Source organism: Pongo abelii, chromosome 1 (genome assembly GCF_028885655.2).
Source record: "Pongo abelii isolate AG06213 chromosome 1, NHGRI_mPonAbe1-v2.0_pri, whole genome shotgun sequence".
Taxonomy (NCBI): domain Eukaryota; kingdom Metazoa; phylum Chordata; class Mammalia; order Primates; family Hominidae; genus Pongo; species Pongo abelii.
In genome coordinates, this window is record NC_071985.2 from 186,187,463 (window position 1) to 186,206,010 (window position 18,548).

The window sequence follows — 18,548 nt, forward strand, 5'->3', positions numbered from 1 at the left end:
TGAAGGCCCCCTCACCCACTCCTCAGTCCATATGGCAGGATTCTGTACCTTTGCACCTTGATAATCCTGTGCCTGTTTGGATAGTCCTGAGAGCTCTATCCTCATTCTCCCTCTCTGGGAAATAAGAATGGCCCTAGGTTCCACAGAGTTTAAGGATAAATAACTGTTAAAGACATGAGTGTGTTAAGACATTTCAATCCAGCACAGCTGCATTGTTAAAAAAAAAAATGTTTTAAGACCTGCAGGTAAGGAGCGTCCATCTGGAAAGGTAATGGGTTTGTCGAGTAACCGGGATACATTTACTACTGGTGCGTAGAGGCGGAGGCATTCCTTGATGCACATCGTGGTGTACGGCATCTGGCTAAGGTGTTCCCTGGGCAGAAGCACAGGAGAAAAGGAAAAGGAGTAGTAGTCACTTAAGCATTGCACTGAAAGCCCAGCTTTTCTCCATTTTTGCAGGTGAGAATGATTTTTTTCTTTACCCAAAGGATGACTTCAGATGTACCAAGTATGTCTTAGGAAAAGCTAAGTGTTAACATGAACCACTTTTCACATGTAACTGTAAGTTTTTTCCCCCTGCAGATATAGGGCTCTTATCCTAAGACATACCTATTCCAGGGCTCCTGTGACCAGTATTACACATCTGTGAAAATTTGGATAGAGATGTGGACTGTATTTATATCCAGAGTGCTTCTTCTATGAATGAATAAGTATTTCTGCCTCTTTAGAATTGTAAAAAAATATAAAATAGGGAGGTGGCTGTAAGATGGGTGACTAGCGGCATCTGGTACTCACCTCTTCCACCGACAGGAACCAACATAGCAACGAGATAATTATGCTTCGAATAGATGCTCTAAGGGAGAACGCTGGAATTCAACAGAGAAGTGATGGAAAGCACCAAAAGCAAGGAAGGAGAGGGAAGTGAGGCAGCCTGTTTGGCGGGGATCAACTGGGAGTCTGGAGAAGCTCCTTAATATGGGGAAAAAATAAGTGAGAGCCCTCCAGTGATCCATGTTCCCACCACGGACTCCTACAATACTAGCTATGGAAGAGCCCACTAACCTTTGCAGGCCCTGAGACTGACATAAGGAGCTGCCTAGAGATTGCATGAAGACATTACTTCAGAGAGAGAGCTCACACTGGGTCCCACAAACCCCTGAGTCCTCAGCAGCTGCAGTGTGGCATCATCTGGAGAGCTCAGCCCCCATCAGACTGTGTCTTGCCTTGGGGTTGAACAGCCTCTACATCTCCACATCCTTGAAGCCCTAGTGACATTCACCACCACAGCTGCTGCTGCTGCTGCTGCTGGGGCCAAGGTGGGAGCCACTGCCAGTGACCCTATCATCCCCAGCAGAGGGGTGGGCACACATTTTCATGCACCCTGAGGACAAATTCCACTGCCTGTAACTGTAGCTGCAAGGGCCAAGGTGCTAGCAAAGCATGAGCCACTCCCACCCTACAAAAGCCTTTTGCTTATGGCTGCTCCAAATGAAAGCGGTGCCTCCCTTGGGGTGAGCCTAGATCGCGCCATTGCACTCCAGCCTGGGCAACAAGAGTGAAACTCCGTCTCAAATAAAAAAAAAAGCAGCCCCAGCCCCTCCCTCTCCAGTAGCAGGGCCATAGCTCAGCTGCTGCCATTCTCATCTGAGCATTCTAGCAGCCTGGGGATCACCCTTTCCCTGCCTACCATAGCCAGCACCTGCATACACTACTGGGGTGTCTGAAGGCAGATCTGCTCAGGCTGGCTCCACTCCTCCCAGTACCTGAGCATGCTGTCTAGGGCCCTAGAGACTGCCTTGCCCAGTCTATCATTGGCACCTGAGCACTTCTCCTGGGGTCTGAGGTTTGGCTCACTCAATCTGCTGCTACCACCACAGCTGGTATCCACCCACATGTGTCAACTGTGGGCTGGGGACTGGCCTGCTCAGCCCATCACAGCCACCACCAATACCAGCGTGGACTGCCTAGTATCAAGCAGGTTGTCTGACATGCCTGATGCCCAGGGGTTCAAGAACTCACCCACCCATCTGGCCCACCACTGCCATTTCCAGAACCCAGGCAAGCCACCTGGAAAGAATTGGCCTGCCTGGAGCAGCTAACACTGGTGCTAGTATACATCACCCTGGTGCCCAAGAACGGGCATGTTCAGCCTACTCTAGCCACTGCTGGGACCCAAAGACTGGCCCATGTATCCCATTCCCCAACAAAACTTCACCACAGCTTCCACTAACAACCGCATGCTAAGCCCCTGAGTAAATCACAGACAAAAATCATGCTGTTTATAGTTGAAGAAATCATACAGCGATTACACTACTGCACATGCCCAGAATCAAAGCCAAAGCATCCTACCCAAGGAACACTATGCATACATTTTCAGGAAAAGTCCTCCCCTATGAAAGCGAATTCAAAAAATTAGAAGCAACTGTTACACAAGATGCACAATACCAATGTAAGAACACAGGAAACATGAAAAGCAAGGAAATATGACACCTCCAAAACAACACAATAATTTTCCAGCAACAGATCCCAATCGAAAAGAAATTTACAAAATCCTGGAAAAAGAATTCAAAATAGTGACACTAAAGAAGCATGGTGAGGCTGGGTGTGGTGCCTCATGTCTGTAATCCTAGCACTTTGGGTGGCAGAGGCAGGAGGATAACCTGAGGTCAAGAGTTCAAGGCCAGCCTGGCCAACATGGTGAAACCCTGTCTCTACAAAAAATAAAAAAAATTAGCTGGTTGTGGTGGCATGTACCTGTAATCTCAGCTACTCAAATGTCTGAGGCAGGAAAATTGCTTGAACCCGGGAGGTGGAGAATGCAGTGAGCCAAGATCGTGCCATTGCACTCCAGCATGGGCAACAGGAGAAAAACTCTGTCTAAAAAAAAAAAAAAGAAAGAAAAAAAAGAAGAAGGTGAGATACAAGAGAATGCTGAAAAACACTGCAAAGAAGTCAGACAAGAAATTCAGGATATGAGTGAGAAATCCACCAAAGAGACAGATATCACAAAAAAAGATGGCTCACACCTGTAACCTCGGCACTTTGAGAGGCTGAGGCAGGAAGATGGCTTGAGGCCAGGAGTTCAAGACCAGCTTGGACAACATTGTGAGATCCTATCTCTATTAAAAAAAAAGTTAGCCAGGCATGGTGGCACATGCCTGTAATCCCAGCTACTTGGAAGGCTGAAACAGGAAGATTGCTTGAGCCCAGGAGTTTGAGGCTGCAGTGAGCTATGATCATGTCACTACACTCCAGCCTGGGTAACAGAGTGAGACTCTGTCTCTTAAAAAAAAAAAAAAAAAGAACTGAACAGAGATTCTGGAACTGAAAAATTCATTGAATGAAATACAAAATGCATTTGAAAGCCTCAACAATTAGTGTAGATCAAGCAGAAGAAAGAATCTCAGACCTTGATGACAGGTCTTTTGAAATAACCCAGTTAGACAATTTTTTTAAAAAAAGAATAAAAAAGAATGAGCAGAGCCTACGTGACATATAAGACACCATAAAATGACCAAATATTCAAATTTTCGGTGTCCCAGAAGGTGAAGAGGAAACAAAAGGGTTAGAAAACCCATTTAATAAAATAATAGATGACAGCTTTATAAGTCTAGTAAGAGATTAACATGTCCACATACTGGAGGCTTAAAAATCCCCAAATAGATACAATTCAAAAGGTCTTCTCTACAGCATATTACAGTCAAACTGTCAAAAGTCAAAGATGAAGAGAAAATGCTAAAAACAACAAGAGAACAGTGTCTAGTCACTAGTAACTTATAAAGAAACCTCCATTAGGCTAACAGCAGATTTCTCAGCAGAAACCTTACAGGCCAGGAGAGAATGGGATGATACATTTGAAGTGCTGAAGGAAAACAAGGGTTAGTCAAGGATACTATTCCCAGCAAAGTTATCTTTCATAAATGAAGGAGAAACAAGCAGAAGCTGAGGGAATTCATCACCACTGGCCTTAACCTATGAGAAATGCTCAAGGGAGTCCTACACCCAGAAGTAAAAGAATGATAACTGCCATAATGAAAATACTTGAAAATATAAAAACCACTGGTAGAACTAACACACAAACAAGACAGAGAAAAAGCTCAAATGTTACCACTACAAAATACAACCTAACCACAATGCTAAATGATGGGAGAAAGAAAAAAACAAAGGATATATAAAACAACCAGAAATCAATTAATAAAATGGCAGGAATATGCCATCACATATCAGCAATAATCTTGAATGTAATGGAATTAAAATTTCCACTTAAAAGGTATACATTGGCTGAATGGATTAAAAAACATGACCCAACTATATGCTGTATACAAGAAGCTCATCTCACCTGTAAAGACACATATAGACTGAAAGTAAAGCAATGGAAAAAGATATTCCATGCAAACAGAAACCAAAAATGAGTAGGAGGAGCTATGTTTATATCAGAGAAAAAGTAAAAAATAGTAAAAAAGACATAGAAAGTTATTATATAATGATAAAGGGATCAGTTTAGCAAGAGGCTATAACAATCTAAACATGTATGCATCCAACATTGGAGGACCCAGATATATAAAGCAAATATTGTTAGATCTAAAGAGATACACTTTAATACAATAACCACTGGAGATGTCAGCCCCCTACTCTCAGCTTTATTTGAGTCATCTAGACAAATCTCTTTATAAATTTATTAATTTATAAAGAAACATTGGATTTAAATTGTACATTGGACTAAATGTACCTCCCAGACATTTACAGAATATTTTGTCCAATAGGTGAAGAATACATATTTTTCTTATCAGCACATGGAATATTTTCCAGGATAGACTGTATGTTAGGACACAAAAGAAGTCTCAACACATTTTAAAAAAATTAAAATCATATGAAGTGCCTTCTTAGACCACAAAGGACTAAAATTAGAAATCAATAATAAGAGGAACTCTAGAAACTGTACAAAATACATGGAAATTAAACAACATTCTCCTGAACAACAATTGGGTCAAGAAAGAAATTAAAGAGGAAATAAAAAAATTTCTTGAAACAAATGAAAGTTGAAACACAACATACCAAAACCTAAGACATACAGTAAAAGCAGTGCTAAGATGGAAATTATAGTAATAAGTGCCTACAGCAAAAACCTAGGAAGATTTCAAATAAGCAATCTAATGAGGCACCTCTAGGAAGTAGAAAAACAGGAACAAGCCAAACCCCAAATCAGTAGAAGGAAAGAAATAATAAAGATCGGAGCAGAACTAAATGAAATAGAGGTTAAAAGAACAATGCAAGGATCAATAAAATGAAAGCTGGTTTTTGAAAGATAAGTAAAATCAATAAACCACTGTTAGACTAACGAAGAGAAAAAAAGAAGATCCAAGTAAAATCAGAAATGAAAAGGAAGACATTCAACTGATACCACAGAAATACAAAAGGTCACTAGAGACTATTATGAACAACTATACACTAACAAACTAGAAAACCTAGAAGAAATGGATAAATTCCTGGAAACGTTCAACCTACCCAGATTGAACTGGGAAGAAATAGAAAACCTGAACAGACCAGTATGAGTCGTGAGATTGAATCAGTAACAAAAAGTCTTCCAACAAAGAAAATTCCAGGACTGGATGGTTGTTCTTAAAAGCATTATTTATACAGTAGTCCCCACTTATCTGTGAGGAATATGTTCCAAAACCCCCAGTGGATGCCTGAAACCATGGATAGTACTGAACCTTGTATATACTGTTTTTTCATATACATAAATTCTTATGATAAAGTTTAATTTATAAATTAGGCACAGTAGGAGATTAATAACAATAACTAATAATAAAATAGAACAATTTATAACAATACACCAGCATAGATGCTTTTTGTGCTTTGAGGCTGTTATTAAGTAAAATAAGAGTTACTTGAACACAAGCACTGTGATACCATGACAACTGATTGGATAACCAAGATCAACTGTGACCAATTGGCAGGTAGCATATACAGTGTGGATACACTGGACAAAAAAATGCTTCACATCTTGGATGGGACAGAGTGACATGGCAGTAGATTTCATCATGCTACTCAGAATGGCATCAATTTAAAACTTATAAATTGTTGTTTATGGCATTTTTCATTTAATATTTTTGGACTGCTGTTGACTGTGGATAGTGAAATCATGGAAAGTGAAATCACAGACAAGAGGGAGCTATTGTAATAGCAAAACCAAAACAAAACCTGAGAATAGCCTAAATGTTCATCAACACTAGAATGGATATAGAATTCATGATTTATACATAACGAAGTTCCATAGAGGAATGAAAATGACTGAAAAGAAGCTCCTCTAAAAAATGAATGAATCATGTGCAAAAGAAGCCAAACAAAAGAATGTATGATTTTATTCATATGTACTTCAAACAGAAGATAAACTAAACTCTAGTATTTAAAGTTGCATGCTTAGGCAACAAAACTATAAACAAAAACAAAGAATGAATGTTATTAAAGTCAGGAAAACATTTACATCTTGGAGAAAGAGGGGGTTTGTGATGGGAAAGCAGGCACGAGGTTTTTAGCAGTGCTGGTAACGTGCAATTTTTCTTTTAAACCAGGGTTGCAACTATATGGCTGTTTGTTAGGCAACATTTTAAGCTGTACATTTGTTCCCTGTACTTTTTGAATGTGTTCTATGTTTCACCATTTTAAGAGTTTTTAAGACATGATCAGTTTGGTTTTATTAACACCATGAAATACCCAGCAGCTCAAGGTTAATCATAATTGTGGGGTGGCAGTGTTTAAGGTTCAGAGATGGTGATAAGGAAGAGGGGTGTGAATTTTCTTTCATGTCAAGTGACTGAACATCTTACTTGGGCGATCTAAGGTGGTAAAAGCTAGAGTCCTAAGAAGTCCATTTACATCTTGGAGAAAGAGGGGTTTGTTATATTCCTGCCTTCCGTGACATAAAAAAGGTAGGCAGACTATTCCTTCCGCAATTGTACCAGTGCCTGAAGTGAGGAAAGTAATAAAATAAGGCATACTGAATACTGTCTGATTGACACAATGTTTTTCTATATAAAAACTAGTGATAATCTTTAAATAACTTAGGACTCTAGCCTGCATCCTTACCCTTCCAAATGCATACAGACTATCTCAATGTACAATAACTCACTGATACCAGAAGACAGAAATAATCAAATGTATAAGGAGAAAATTCAGGATGAAATAGGAATACAGATCTTACCAGGTAATAGAAGACCCATCCCCTAGGAGTTCCCTGATTTCATCTCGGCATCTCTGCTGATGCTCAGGGTACTTTGACAAGCAGTAAAGGATCCAGGAGATAGCACTGGATGTGGTGTCATGTCCTGCAAACATGAACGTTTTCACTTCAGCCTGGAGATCTGCTTCAGAGAAGTCTTTGGTGTTTTCGCTCTAAAAAATACAGTGATGATCTTTATCCAAAGCTGGCTATGGATTGTTATCTTTTTCAATTGTAGCAATGATAATACAAAAGATTAATGTTGTAAAATTCAAAATTAATACAACTAATTTGGCATATATTTTTCTATTTTACTTTTTTCAAACCTTAACAGAACACCAGGTGATGTAAAAAGAAATGACTCAACAGAATTCAACTGGGCAGAATAAATCCAGAGTCCTATGGATGTTCACATTTTATGATTTATTAATTTTACTTAAAGGAATAAACTCTAAGAAAATGTTTATTATGTACAAGAATGTTTAATACCATAGTCAAAAGAAGGAAAGACCATAAGTGGCCAAAAATAGGGAAAGGTAAAATAAATTATGGACCATCCATAAAATGGGACATTATGTAGTAACTAAAATTATGTCTTTGAATAACTTCTTAATGATAAAGGGAAAGCTCCTGATTTATTATTAGGTGAAAAGAGCAGTATTAGAAATGTATTACATATGAATATGTGAGTGAATAGTAATTTAAAAATATACAAGTTGAATAGACAAAATATTGAAGGAAAATAATAGTATTACCAAATGGGATTGCAGGCAGTTTTAATTTTCTTTAGTGTCTATTTAATTTTGTTTAACAATTAATATGTACTATTTTTCCACCAACAACAGGTAATCTGAGAGCCAAATCATGAATGAACTCCCATTCACAACTGCCACAAAAAAATAAAATATGTAGGAATACATCTAACAGGGGAAGTGAAGGACCTTTTCGAGAAGAACTACAAACCACTGCTTAGAGAAATCTGGGATGACACAAACAAGTGGGAAAACATTCCATGCTCATGGATAGGAAGAATCAATATCATGAAAATGGCCATATTGCCCAAAGCAATTTATAGATTCAATGCTGTTCCCATTAAACTACTGTTGAGATTCTTCATAGAATTAGAAAAAACATTTAAAATTCATATGGGGCTGGGTGCAGCGGCTCACGCCTGTAATCCCAGCACTTTGGAAGGCCGAGTTGGGAGGATCACTTGAGTTCAGGAGTTCAAGACCAGCCTGGCCAACATGGTGAAACCCCCATCTCCACTGGAAATACAAAAATTATCTGGGCATGATGGTTGGCATCTGTAATCCCAGCTACTCGGGAGACTGAGACATGAGAATCACTTGAACCTGAGAGGTGGAGGTTGCAGTGAGCCAGGAGCGCACCACTCCACTCCAGCCTGGGTGAAAGAGAGTCAGTCTCAAAAAAAAATCATATGGAACTCAAAAAGAGCCTGAATAGCCAAGACAATCCTAAGAAAACAAACAAACAAACAAATCAAAGCTGGAGGCCTCTTCAAATTATACCACAAGACTACAGTAACTAAAAAAGCGTGGTACTGGTACAAGAACAGACACAGAGACCAATGGAACAGAATAGGGAACCCAGAAATAAGACTGCACACCTACGATCATCCGATCTTCAGCCAAGTCAACAATAACAAGCAATGGAAAAAGGATTCCCTATTTAATAAACCATGCTGGGAGAACTGGCTAGTCATATGGAAAAAATTGAAACTTCTTTACATTATGTGCAAAAATCAACTCAAGATGGATTAAAGACTTAAATGTAAAACCCCAAACTATAAAAACCTCAGACAAAAATCTAGGCAATACCATTCAGGACATAGGCATGGGCAAAGACTTCATGACAAAGATGTCAAAAGCAATAGCATTTGACCCAACGATCCCATTACTGGGTATATACCCAAAGGAATACAAATCACTCTATTATAAAGATACATGCACACGTATGTTCACTGCAGCACTATTCACAATAGCAAATACATGGAATCAACTTAAATGCCCATCAATAATAGACTGGATAAAGAAAATGTGGTACATATACACCATGGAATACTATGCAGACCTAAAAAGGAATGAGATCATGTCGTTTGCAGGGACACGGATGGAGCTAGAAGCCATTATCCTCAGAAGACTAACACAGGAACAGAAAACCAAACACCACATATTCTCACTTATAAGTGGGAGCTGAATGATGAGAACACATGGACACGTGGTGCGGGAACAACACACCTGGGGCCTGTTGGAGGGTGGGGGCTGGGAGGAGGGAGAGCATCAAGAATAGCTAATGAGGCCAGGCACGGTGGCTCATACCTGTAATCCCAGCATTTTGGGAGGCTGAGGCGGGCAGATCATTTGAGATCAGGAGTTCGAGACCAGCCTGGCCAATATGGTGAAACCCCGTCTCTATTAAAAATACAAAAATATTAGCCAGGCGTGGTGACAATGCCTGTAGTCCCTGCAACTTGGGAGGGTGAGGCAGGAGAATCGCTTGAACCTGGGAGGTGGAGTTTGCAGTGAGCCAAGGTCACGCCACTGCACTCCAGCCTGGGTGAAAGAGTGAGGCTCCATTAAAAAAAAAGAAAAGAAGAGCAAATCAATGCTGGGCTTAATATCTAGATGATGGGATGATCTGTGCAGCAAACCACTATGGCACATGTTTACCTATGTAACAAACCTGCACTTCCTCCTGTACCCCTGAACTTAAGAGTTGGAAATCAAAAAGAAAAAAGGTATTAACTAAAAATAAAAACAGTGTGTACTATTTTTCTAATCAGCAAATGTTATTTTATTTTTTACTGTTATTTTTAGAGTTGATGTCTTGCTCTGTCACACAGACTGGAGTGCAGTGGCGTGATTAGCTTTGAATTCCTGTTCAAGTGATCCTCCCATGTCAGCCTCCAGAGTAGCCAGGGCTACAGGCAGTGCTGCCACACCTGGATAATTTTAAAATTTTTTACAGAGATGGGGTCTTGCTATGTTGCCCAGGCTTGTCTCAAACTCCTGGCCTCAAGTGATCCTCCTGCCTCTGTCTTCTGAGTCGCTGGATTACACGTATGAGCCACCAGGCTCAGCAGAAAATTAAATTTTTTTTAACAAGTCATTAGTTCCTGGCAATTCTATTTCACTTCCAAATCCACCTCATTTTGCAGTGCCCTGTTCTTAGTAGTACTGGTTTAGGAAGAGTCGTGTTTCACATGATCGAGGCAGCCAACACAATGAAAGTTGAGTTCACAGAGTATTTACTTATTTTTGTTCCCTCACAGAGTATTTGTTTATTTTTGTTCCCTCAAATAATTCAGCACAATTAAATTCAGCAAATATTTATTGAACACTTGGAGATGATGATGGAAAATTATGTTCACATGGTGCCATCTGGTACAATGGGAATGTCATGGGATTTGGACTGAACCAGAATTGTCTTAAATCCTGAATTTGCTGGTTTTAGGTATGTCATCTTGAGCAGTTGACTTCACTTTTTGAGCCACAATTTCTCTTCCTTACATAAAGATATTTATAAATACCCCACAGGTTGTTATAATAAAGGTTGAAGATGCTTGGCACATAAGCAAAAATTATGAATAAATATGTATTAAAATATATAATAACTACAAAATAAAATAAAAATATTGTTTTTCTCACCACATGTCAGGATCTTTACTCATATAATCTAATTTTATCCTTACAGGATTGCTAGCCTGGTGTGCAACAATAGTTGTCATATATTGAGTGACTGTCAATTGCCAAGTCCTTCACTTTTCTCATGAACATCACATGGACACCTCATGAGCCAGTCACCAAGCACTGTGCTAATCACTAGGGAAACAGGAATAAAATATGATCCTAGTCTTCTAGGATGGGGTTTTTCAAACTTTAATTGAAAATGAAACACCGAGGGATATGTTGAAATGAAGATTCTAACCCACTAGGTCTGAGGTAGGGCCTGAGATTCTGCATTTCTAACAAGCTCCCAGGTTTTACCAATGCTGCTGGTCTATAGACCACATGTTGAGGAAGAAGGTTTCAGCAGCTTGTGGGCTTGGAAAAAGACAGACAAGTGCCCAGATAATTAAAATGTGACACTGGAGGCATGAGGGAAAGCCCTGGGAGGACAAGCAGGAAAATCTTCACAAGGGAAGTTCAATATACATCAGTTATCATATAAGTAAGTTTTTAAAATTTATTTATTTGTTATTTTAATTTTACTTATTTATTTATTTTTTGAGACAGAGTCATGCTCTACCACCTCCCGGGTTCAAACGACTCTCCCACCTCAGCCTCCCAAGTAGCTGGGACTACAGGCATGCACCACCATGCCCAGCTAATTTTTGTGTTTTTTATAGAGACCAGGTTTCACCATGTTGGCCAGGCTGGTCTCAAACTCCTGACCTCAAGTGAGCTGCCCGTCTTGGCCTCCCAAAATGTTGGATTACAGGTGCTAGTCACTGTGCCCGGCCTATTTCTTTATTATTTAATTATTGAGTTGAATGTGTTCAGAAGTTTAGAAGACTTACTTTGGCACTCAAAAGTATGTCCAGAAAATCCTGGCGCCTTTTCTGAGTAGTATCTTGTTTTAGCTCATCCTTAAGAGACTCCTTCCGGTCCTGGATTACTTTCTCTAGATGGAAAAATTATGATCTTTTTTATTATCAAGGTTACTGGAAAGTTAATTAAAGCCAAATGTAGTTCTGAGAAGCAGGTGCTTTATGGGTAGCCCCTGGCTGCCCCCCACCCAATGTTCCTGAGTTGGTAAGGGACAGTACCTTACCAACTGTCTTTTTAAAAAAATGGTCCCATCCCTGACCTACAGGTACTTCACCCCATAGCCACAATTTCTCTTCCTTCAAATAAGGATGTTCAAGTGTATCACACAGGGTTGTTGTAAAGGTTGGAGGTGTTTGACATATATGCTTAGAGGTGCTTGGTACATAAATTTAATTCAAATGTTGTAAAATTTGTGATATAGGGTACTGTTACCAATCGCTGAGCTTAATTTGTACAACCTAGGCTTTGGTTTTAAAGAAAAGCTAAAGAAAAAGAGGAGATGCCATATCTCATGGTAGAGACTGGTGCTCAAATTGAGTGGTGGAGGAATACTGAAAATATTCCCCTTGAGAATTGGAACAAGACAAGGGAGCCTACTCTCACCACTCCTATTTAACATAGTACTGGGAATGCTAGCCAGAGCAATCAGGCAAGAGAAAGAAAGAAAAAGCATCCAAATAGGAAAATAAGAAATCAAACTTTCTCTCTTTGTAGATGACAAAGTTCTATGCCTGGAAAACCCTGAAGACTCTGCCAAAAGGCTCCTGGAACTGATAAATGACTAGTGGAAATAGAAATTCTCTCCATAACACACATTGTTGGTTCTCTGCAGTACATTGCAGCTTTCCAACTTTTCCTTTTTGTTCCTTTTCTACTGGAAACTAGGCTCTAAGCTACTTCTGTGAACAGGAAAGTTCTGCCATTAGCAGTTAGGAGTAAAATGTCTTCTGTAGCCAAATTTTAGTCTCAATATTGTCCCATCAGCAGGAAAATAGCCACTCAGTTCCTATGTTCTTTTAAGACATCTAGTCTGTTTCCTATTAAAATGGTACTTAGTAAGGGGATTCTGAGTTTGGAAGTTAACCGGAACCATTTTTCTAAAGTAAATGCTTTAGCATGGGCCATAATAGCAGGCAATTTGGCGCATTGCCTCCATAAAAGGAGCCTTGCCCAAAAATGACACAGTCTCTCATTTTTTGGGGAGCCAGGCAGATTACACAGATTTAGGAAGTGAAAAGAGGAATGACACAAGGTGGATAAGCTAAGGTTGTGTGGGTAAAGCACCACTTAGTTCATCTGGTTCCATAGCTTGGAGGACCATGCCTTCGACCATAGGTGGCATATTTAACAGGGTGCCGGGACCCAAGAACTGGGGAGGGAAAACAGCCAGAAGGATGCTCCCCTGTCTTGTCCTCCACCCTGGGTCATATGGAAAGGAAGGAGACTAAAAGAACTCTCACATCTTTTTCTAGATGGGTAACAGGTTATCTTCAGCTTGCACCCCTCTGGAGTGCACTCTGAAACACTGGAACTTCTTTAACCTCAGGACTTCAAAAAGAAAAGCAACTCATTTTCTTTTGCACAAGTGCATGGCATTTTTACTAAACCCTTGCAAACATTGTAAGATCAACCCAACTCTTAACAATCATATCAGGCAGGTCCAAAAAAGAATAGTTCCCCTAAATTAGAGAAGTAACCTCCAGGGAAACCATCTGAGGATTCCCCTTATTTGGGGCCCCTTCAAGTTCCCTTCTCATTATAGGACCTTAGGCAAATAAATGGAGACTTAGGCCAGTTTTCTAATGACCCTGATAGGTATTTAGAGGTTCCAAAATTTAACTCAGATATTTCACCTCCCATGGAGGGATGTTATGCTGCTCCTAAACCAGACCCTCACAGCAGCTAAAAAGCAGGCAGCTCTGCAAGCAGCAGAAAATGTTGGAGATGAGCCATATATCTCCTATAATACACCAAAAAGGAAGAAAGCAGATGGGGAAAGTGAAGAAATAGCAAAAACACCATTCCCAATTGGGAGAGAGGCAATTCTGGTAAACATTCCTAATTGGAACCCCAACAACTGAGAAGATAAATGGAAAAGGAAGCACTTTTTAATATGCATTTTAGAAGGCATATGGAAAACCAGAACCAACCCTCTCAATTACTCTAAACTGTCTATAATAGACCAGAAGCCAGATAAGAATTCTGTAGCCTTTACAGAAAGGCTGAGAGAGGCTGTACTAGAACCCCAATATTAGAAGGAAAGTACAGAAGCAAGCTATAGGACCAGATAGCACCTTAGAGAACCTCCTGAAGGTGGCCACTTTGGTCTTTTATAATAGGGACCAGGGGAGGCCCAAAAGAAAGACAAAGCTCAGGAGAAGGAGAGAGGCTGTAGCAGCAGCTTTGCAGGCTTGCAAAGTCCAGGATCCCTGAGTTGCATCCGCTAGTTTCTATCAGTGGGGCAGGGCAGGGCAGGGTATTTTAAGAAGGAATGCCCAGGCAGCAAGACAAAGCCAGCTCGACCCTGTCCAGCCTGTGGCGGAGATCACTGGAGATGCAAGTGCCCCCAGAGGTGGAGGTCACTGGGTTCAGGACCACTCTCGCAGATGGTCCAGCAGGACTGATGGGTCCTGGGGCTCAAACGCCAACTCCAGTGGCTCAAACTGCTATTATAGCACAGGAGCCCCGGGTGATTCTGGAAATTAAAGGAAGGAAAGCAGACCTCCTTCTAAACACTAGAGCCAGTCTCCTTTCTCCCCTCTAACTCCAGGCCTCCCCTCTTCCCATAGCGTGACCGGAAGGGACATCTCAGGAAAAACTCTAATCCAATATTTTTCTCAACCTTAGTTGCAGTTAGAAGAACCTATTGTTGACACGTGCTTCCAAACCATTGTCATAATAGCTCTACCAGTGAAAAGAAAGCCTCCAGGTTAACCCTAGGAAATAATTTAACTGTTTACACTCCACATGATGTGGCATTATCACTGTCCTCTAGGGGGAGCTCTTAGCTAACAAACAGCCAGTAAAGCAAGAAGTACATAAGGCAGGATAAGCAGTAGTCACTCTAAATAATGTCTCTCCTCAGGCACAAGCACTTAATTGACTGAGCTACTAGCTCTTACAAGAACACTTGAGTTATGCAAGGAAAGGTAGCTAACATTTATACCTACTCCAAGTATGCTCTCTTAGCTCTCCGTGCTCATGCTGCCATTTAAAAGGAAAACCACCAATGGATCTCCTATAAAATATCACCACAAAATTAGCAGGTTATTATCCTCAGTTTTTCTTCCATGAGAAATAGGAGGGTTGCATTGTAGGGGACATAAAAAGGGAACAAATAAGGTAGCCGACGAAAATAGGTTAGCTGATCAGGCAGCTACATCAAAGGCAAGGAAGCCTCAGGGCATCAATATGCATCAAGCCCCTTCTAATTTAGAAAGGCTTCATAAGAGAAATTAAACCCCAGTATTCCCCTGCAGAAATAAAATAGGCCACTTCTCAAGGGCGTACTTTTCAGTTCTCAGAATGGTTACAGTCAGGATGGCAAACTCTATTTGCCAGCCTCCAGCCAATGGAAAGTCCTTGAAATCCTTTGCCAAGCTTTTCACTTGGGAAAGGACAAAAGCTTATCAATGTGCTCAGAGACTGTTTCAGGCAGGAAACCTCTCAATTGGTTAAGCATGTAAACTCTCTAGCTCACTTCCAATAGAAATTAACACAACTAGCAAGAACCCAATCCCAAGAAATAGAATCACCTTTATTTAACCCAGGAAATTTGGTACTGGTGAAAACTGTCAGCTCTGTCTCCTTCCTTAAGTCAAGCTGGAAAAGGCCCTAAACTGTTCGTCTTTCAACACCCCCAGCAGTAAAAGTTACAGGAATCAGCTCCTGGATACATCACACTCAAGTCAAAGCCTGAAGAGCTGAGGGAGCAACCCCTGACAGCTCAGAAGAATGTCATAAATATCAATGTGAAGAAACAGAGGATCTTAAGCTGAAAATCATAAAAGATAAGTAACTGAGTGAGGGCTACTCATCTTACTCAGTCCCTCTCCTACCTCATCAGATACTTTTTATTATTTCTAACCTTTCCTCTCAAAGCTCATCACCAGATACTAAGACTTCTTTTTAATGCATATTTGCAGGGAGATTTTAATTATTCATAGAATCGCATTTGTAACTTTGTAAATCCCCAAAGGGAAATGTTATGTCTTGGCAAGTAAAATTTCAAATGGAAATTATTTACTATGCCACTCTTGTGGGAATTGTTATAGTCATGCTACTGTTTGCAAAAGAACTATACACTGTAGCACCCACAATGTGGAATTCTGGTTGTAAAATTCTAATTGCTGTAATATTTTGCCTAATTATTATCCTTATAACAGGATTAATAATTGCAGGAAAGATTTAGTCAAGGTTGTTTTGCTTATGGCAGGAGTAATAGTTATGGATAAGAAACAAGCATGAAAATTTTACTATCATTAAGTTTAAAAGGACTTTTTACTGAAGGTTGGTAATATAATGCACTTTGAGCTATAAAGAGAAGGTTATAAAGAAGAAGATTTTATAAAAGAAAGGATTTTGTATGGTAAATACTTGTCCTAAAAAAGATGACTGGTTGTTTAAAGGAAGAATGTTTAGGACATGTCAGAAAGTTTAAGTATGTTGTAAGAGGGTCTATGAAAGTCAGAAAAAATTAATAATTAAAGGAAAGGAATTGTGAGATTAATGCCAAAGTTATTTTAGCCATCCAATATCTTATTTCTCCCAATCATATTGCAACTTATAAAAATGGCCTAAGCCTGAACTTATTCTCTAAGCAAACCTAACTGCTGTTAAGGGGCATTGGACAACAATTCTTTCTGGCTAATGCCTGCCAAAAAGGGGTGTTGTGTGGGAGAACAGCAGTTGGGCCTCCTCCTGAGGTTGATCTAAGGGTTCTCGAAAAAATAGCTTGTTCATGTGTGGTTCTGCCTGCAGCACTGTTTGGAGTTTGATTGCTTCTAGGTGAAAAGAAATAAATTTTACAAGAAGGTTTAAAATATAGGGTTAGAATATGAATATTAAGAGTATCACTGTTAATGGGGATCCTAGGGGCCATAACTGAGTTTGATACCTGTTACACCAATGGATTGCAATATTGGTTTTCCTTCATTAGGTGTCGCTGTGTATTACCAGAAACATTAACATAAAAGTAACATTTTTCTTGAGAAAAGCATGCATTTCCTCCTTGACTTGTCATTAGAGAATAACTTCCACAATGTGGAATTCTGGTTGTAAAATTCTAATTGCTGTAATATTTTGCCTAATTATTATCTGTAGCCTGCACATCCTGCACATATACCTCGGAACTTAAAAAAAATAATTATTGAAAAAACCCATCACAACAATATTTAAAAATATGAGAAGCAGCAAATAGAAGTTCAAATGGTGTAAGATCCTCGCATTTTCAGGGAAGTATTTAATGTAATTACATATGTTAGATTCTACTAAATAAAGACTACATGTTGTAATTTCTAGCATACCCATGAAAACTAAACTTATGATCTAAAACAGAAAAGTAATAAGATAAAATGGTCCAGCAATTAATAAAAGAAGGGATAAAAATCAGTTAAATAGAAAACAAATAGTTACATGGCACGTTGAAATCCAAATATTCTAGTGATTACATTAAATATAAGTGGTTTAAATGCTCTAACCAAAGCACAAAGATTTTCAGACTACATAAACAAAATCTAAATAAATGCTGCATATGAGAAATAAACCTTGGCTGAGCACAGTGGCTCACGCCTGTAATCCTAGCACTTTGGGAGGCTGACGCAGGCAAATTGCTTGAGCTCAGGAATTCGAAACCAGCCTGGGCAAAATGGTGAAACCCTGCCTCTAGTAAAAAAACACAAAATTTAGCCGGGTGTGGTGGCACACACCTGTAGTCCCAGCTGCTTGGGGGCTGAGGCAGGAGGATCACTTGAACCCAGGAGGTTGAGTCTGCAGTGAGCCGAGAAAGTGCCACCACACTGCAGCCTGGGTGATAAGGTGGGACCCCGTATCAAAACAAAACAAAACAAAACAAAAACAAAAACAAAAACAAAAAACAAAAAATATTGGAGAATCAAATGGACACAATTGAAGAATCAAATAGATGAATAAAAAATGATAAAGCGATATCACCACCAATCCCACAGAAATACAAACTACCATCAGAGAATACTACAAACACCTAAGCAAATAAACTAGTAAATCTAGAAGAAATGGATAAATTACTGGAAGCATACACCCTCCCAAGACTAAACCAGGAAGAAGTTGAATCTCTGAATAGACCAATAACAGGCTCTATTGAAATTGAGGCAATAATTAATAGCCTACCAACCAAAAAAAGGCCAGGACCAGATGGATTCACAGCTGAATTCTACCAGAGGTACAAGGAGGAGCTGGTATCATTCCTTCTGAAACTATTACAATCAATAGAAAAAGAGGGAATCCTCCCTAACTCATTTTATGAGGCCAGCATCATCCTGATACCAGAGCCTGGCAGAGACACAACAAAAAAAGAGAATTTTAGACCAATATCCCTGATGAACATTGATGCAAAAATCCTTAATAAAGTACTGGCAAACTGAATCCAGCAGCACATCAAAAAGCTTATCCACTATGATCAAGTGGGCTTCATCCCTGGGATGCAAGGCTGGTTCAACGTACGCAAATCAATAAACGTAATCTAGCATATAAACAGAACCAACGACAAAAACCAT

At 39.7% G+C, this 18,548-nt stretch overlaps 1 protein-coding gene and 1 long non-coding RNA gene across 4 annotated transcripts in view; one reads left to right on the forward strand and one right to left on the reverse strand.

Annotated features, from left to right (window-relative positions):
- Positions 1–11,390, forward strand: part of LOC129050987 (uncharacterized) — a 96,686-nt gene extending 85,296 nt beyond the window's left edge. For 2 of the 3 annotated variants that reach the window (XR_008514917.2, XR_010135874.1), the window contains exons 6-7: positions 238–459; positions 8,068–11,390. This is a non-coding gene — a long non-coding RNA (uncharacterized LOC129050987). The remainder of the gene's footprint in view (positions 1–237; positions 460–8,067) is intronic. The other variant, XR_008514918.2, reaches the window with a different exon arrangement.
- LOC100444727 (cytochrome P450 4Z1) overlaps positions 1–18,548 on the reverse strand; it is a 49,755-nt gene that overhangs the window by 9,651 nt on the left and 21,556 nt on the right. The window contains exons 7-9 of the mRNA XM_024237248.2: positions 11,766–11,869; positions 7,205–7,395; positions 240–373 (exon numbers count right to left, since the gene is read on the reverse strand). Of these exons, the coding sequence (XP_024093016.2) occupies positions 240–373; positions 7,205–7,395; positions 11,766–11,869 (429 nt within the window). The remainder of the gene's footprint in view (positions 1–239; positions 374–7,204; positions 7,396–11,765; positions 11,870–18,548) is intronic.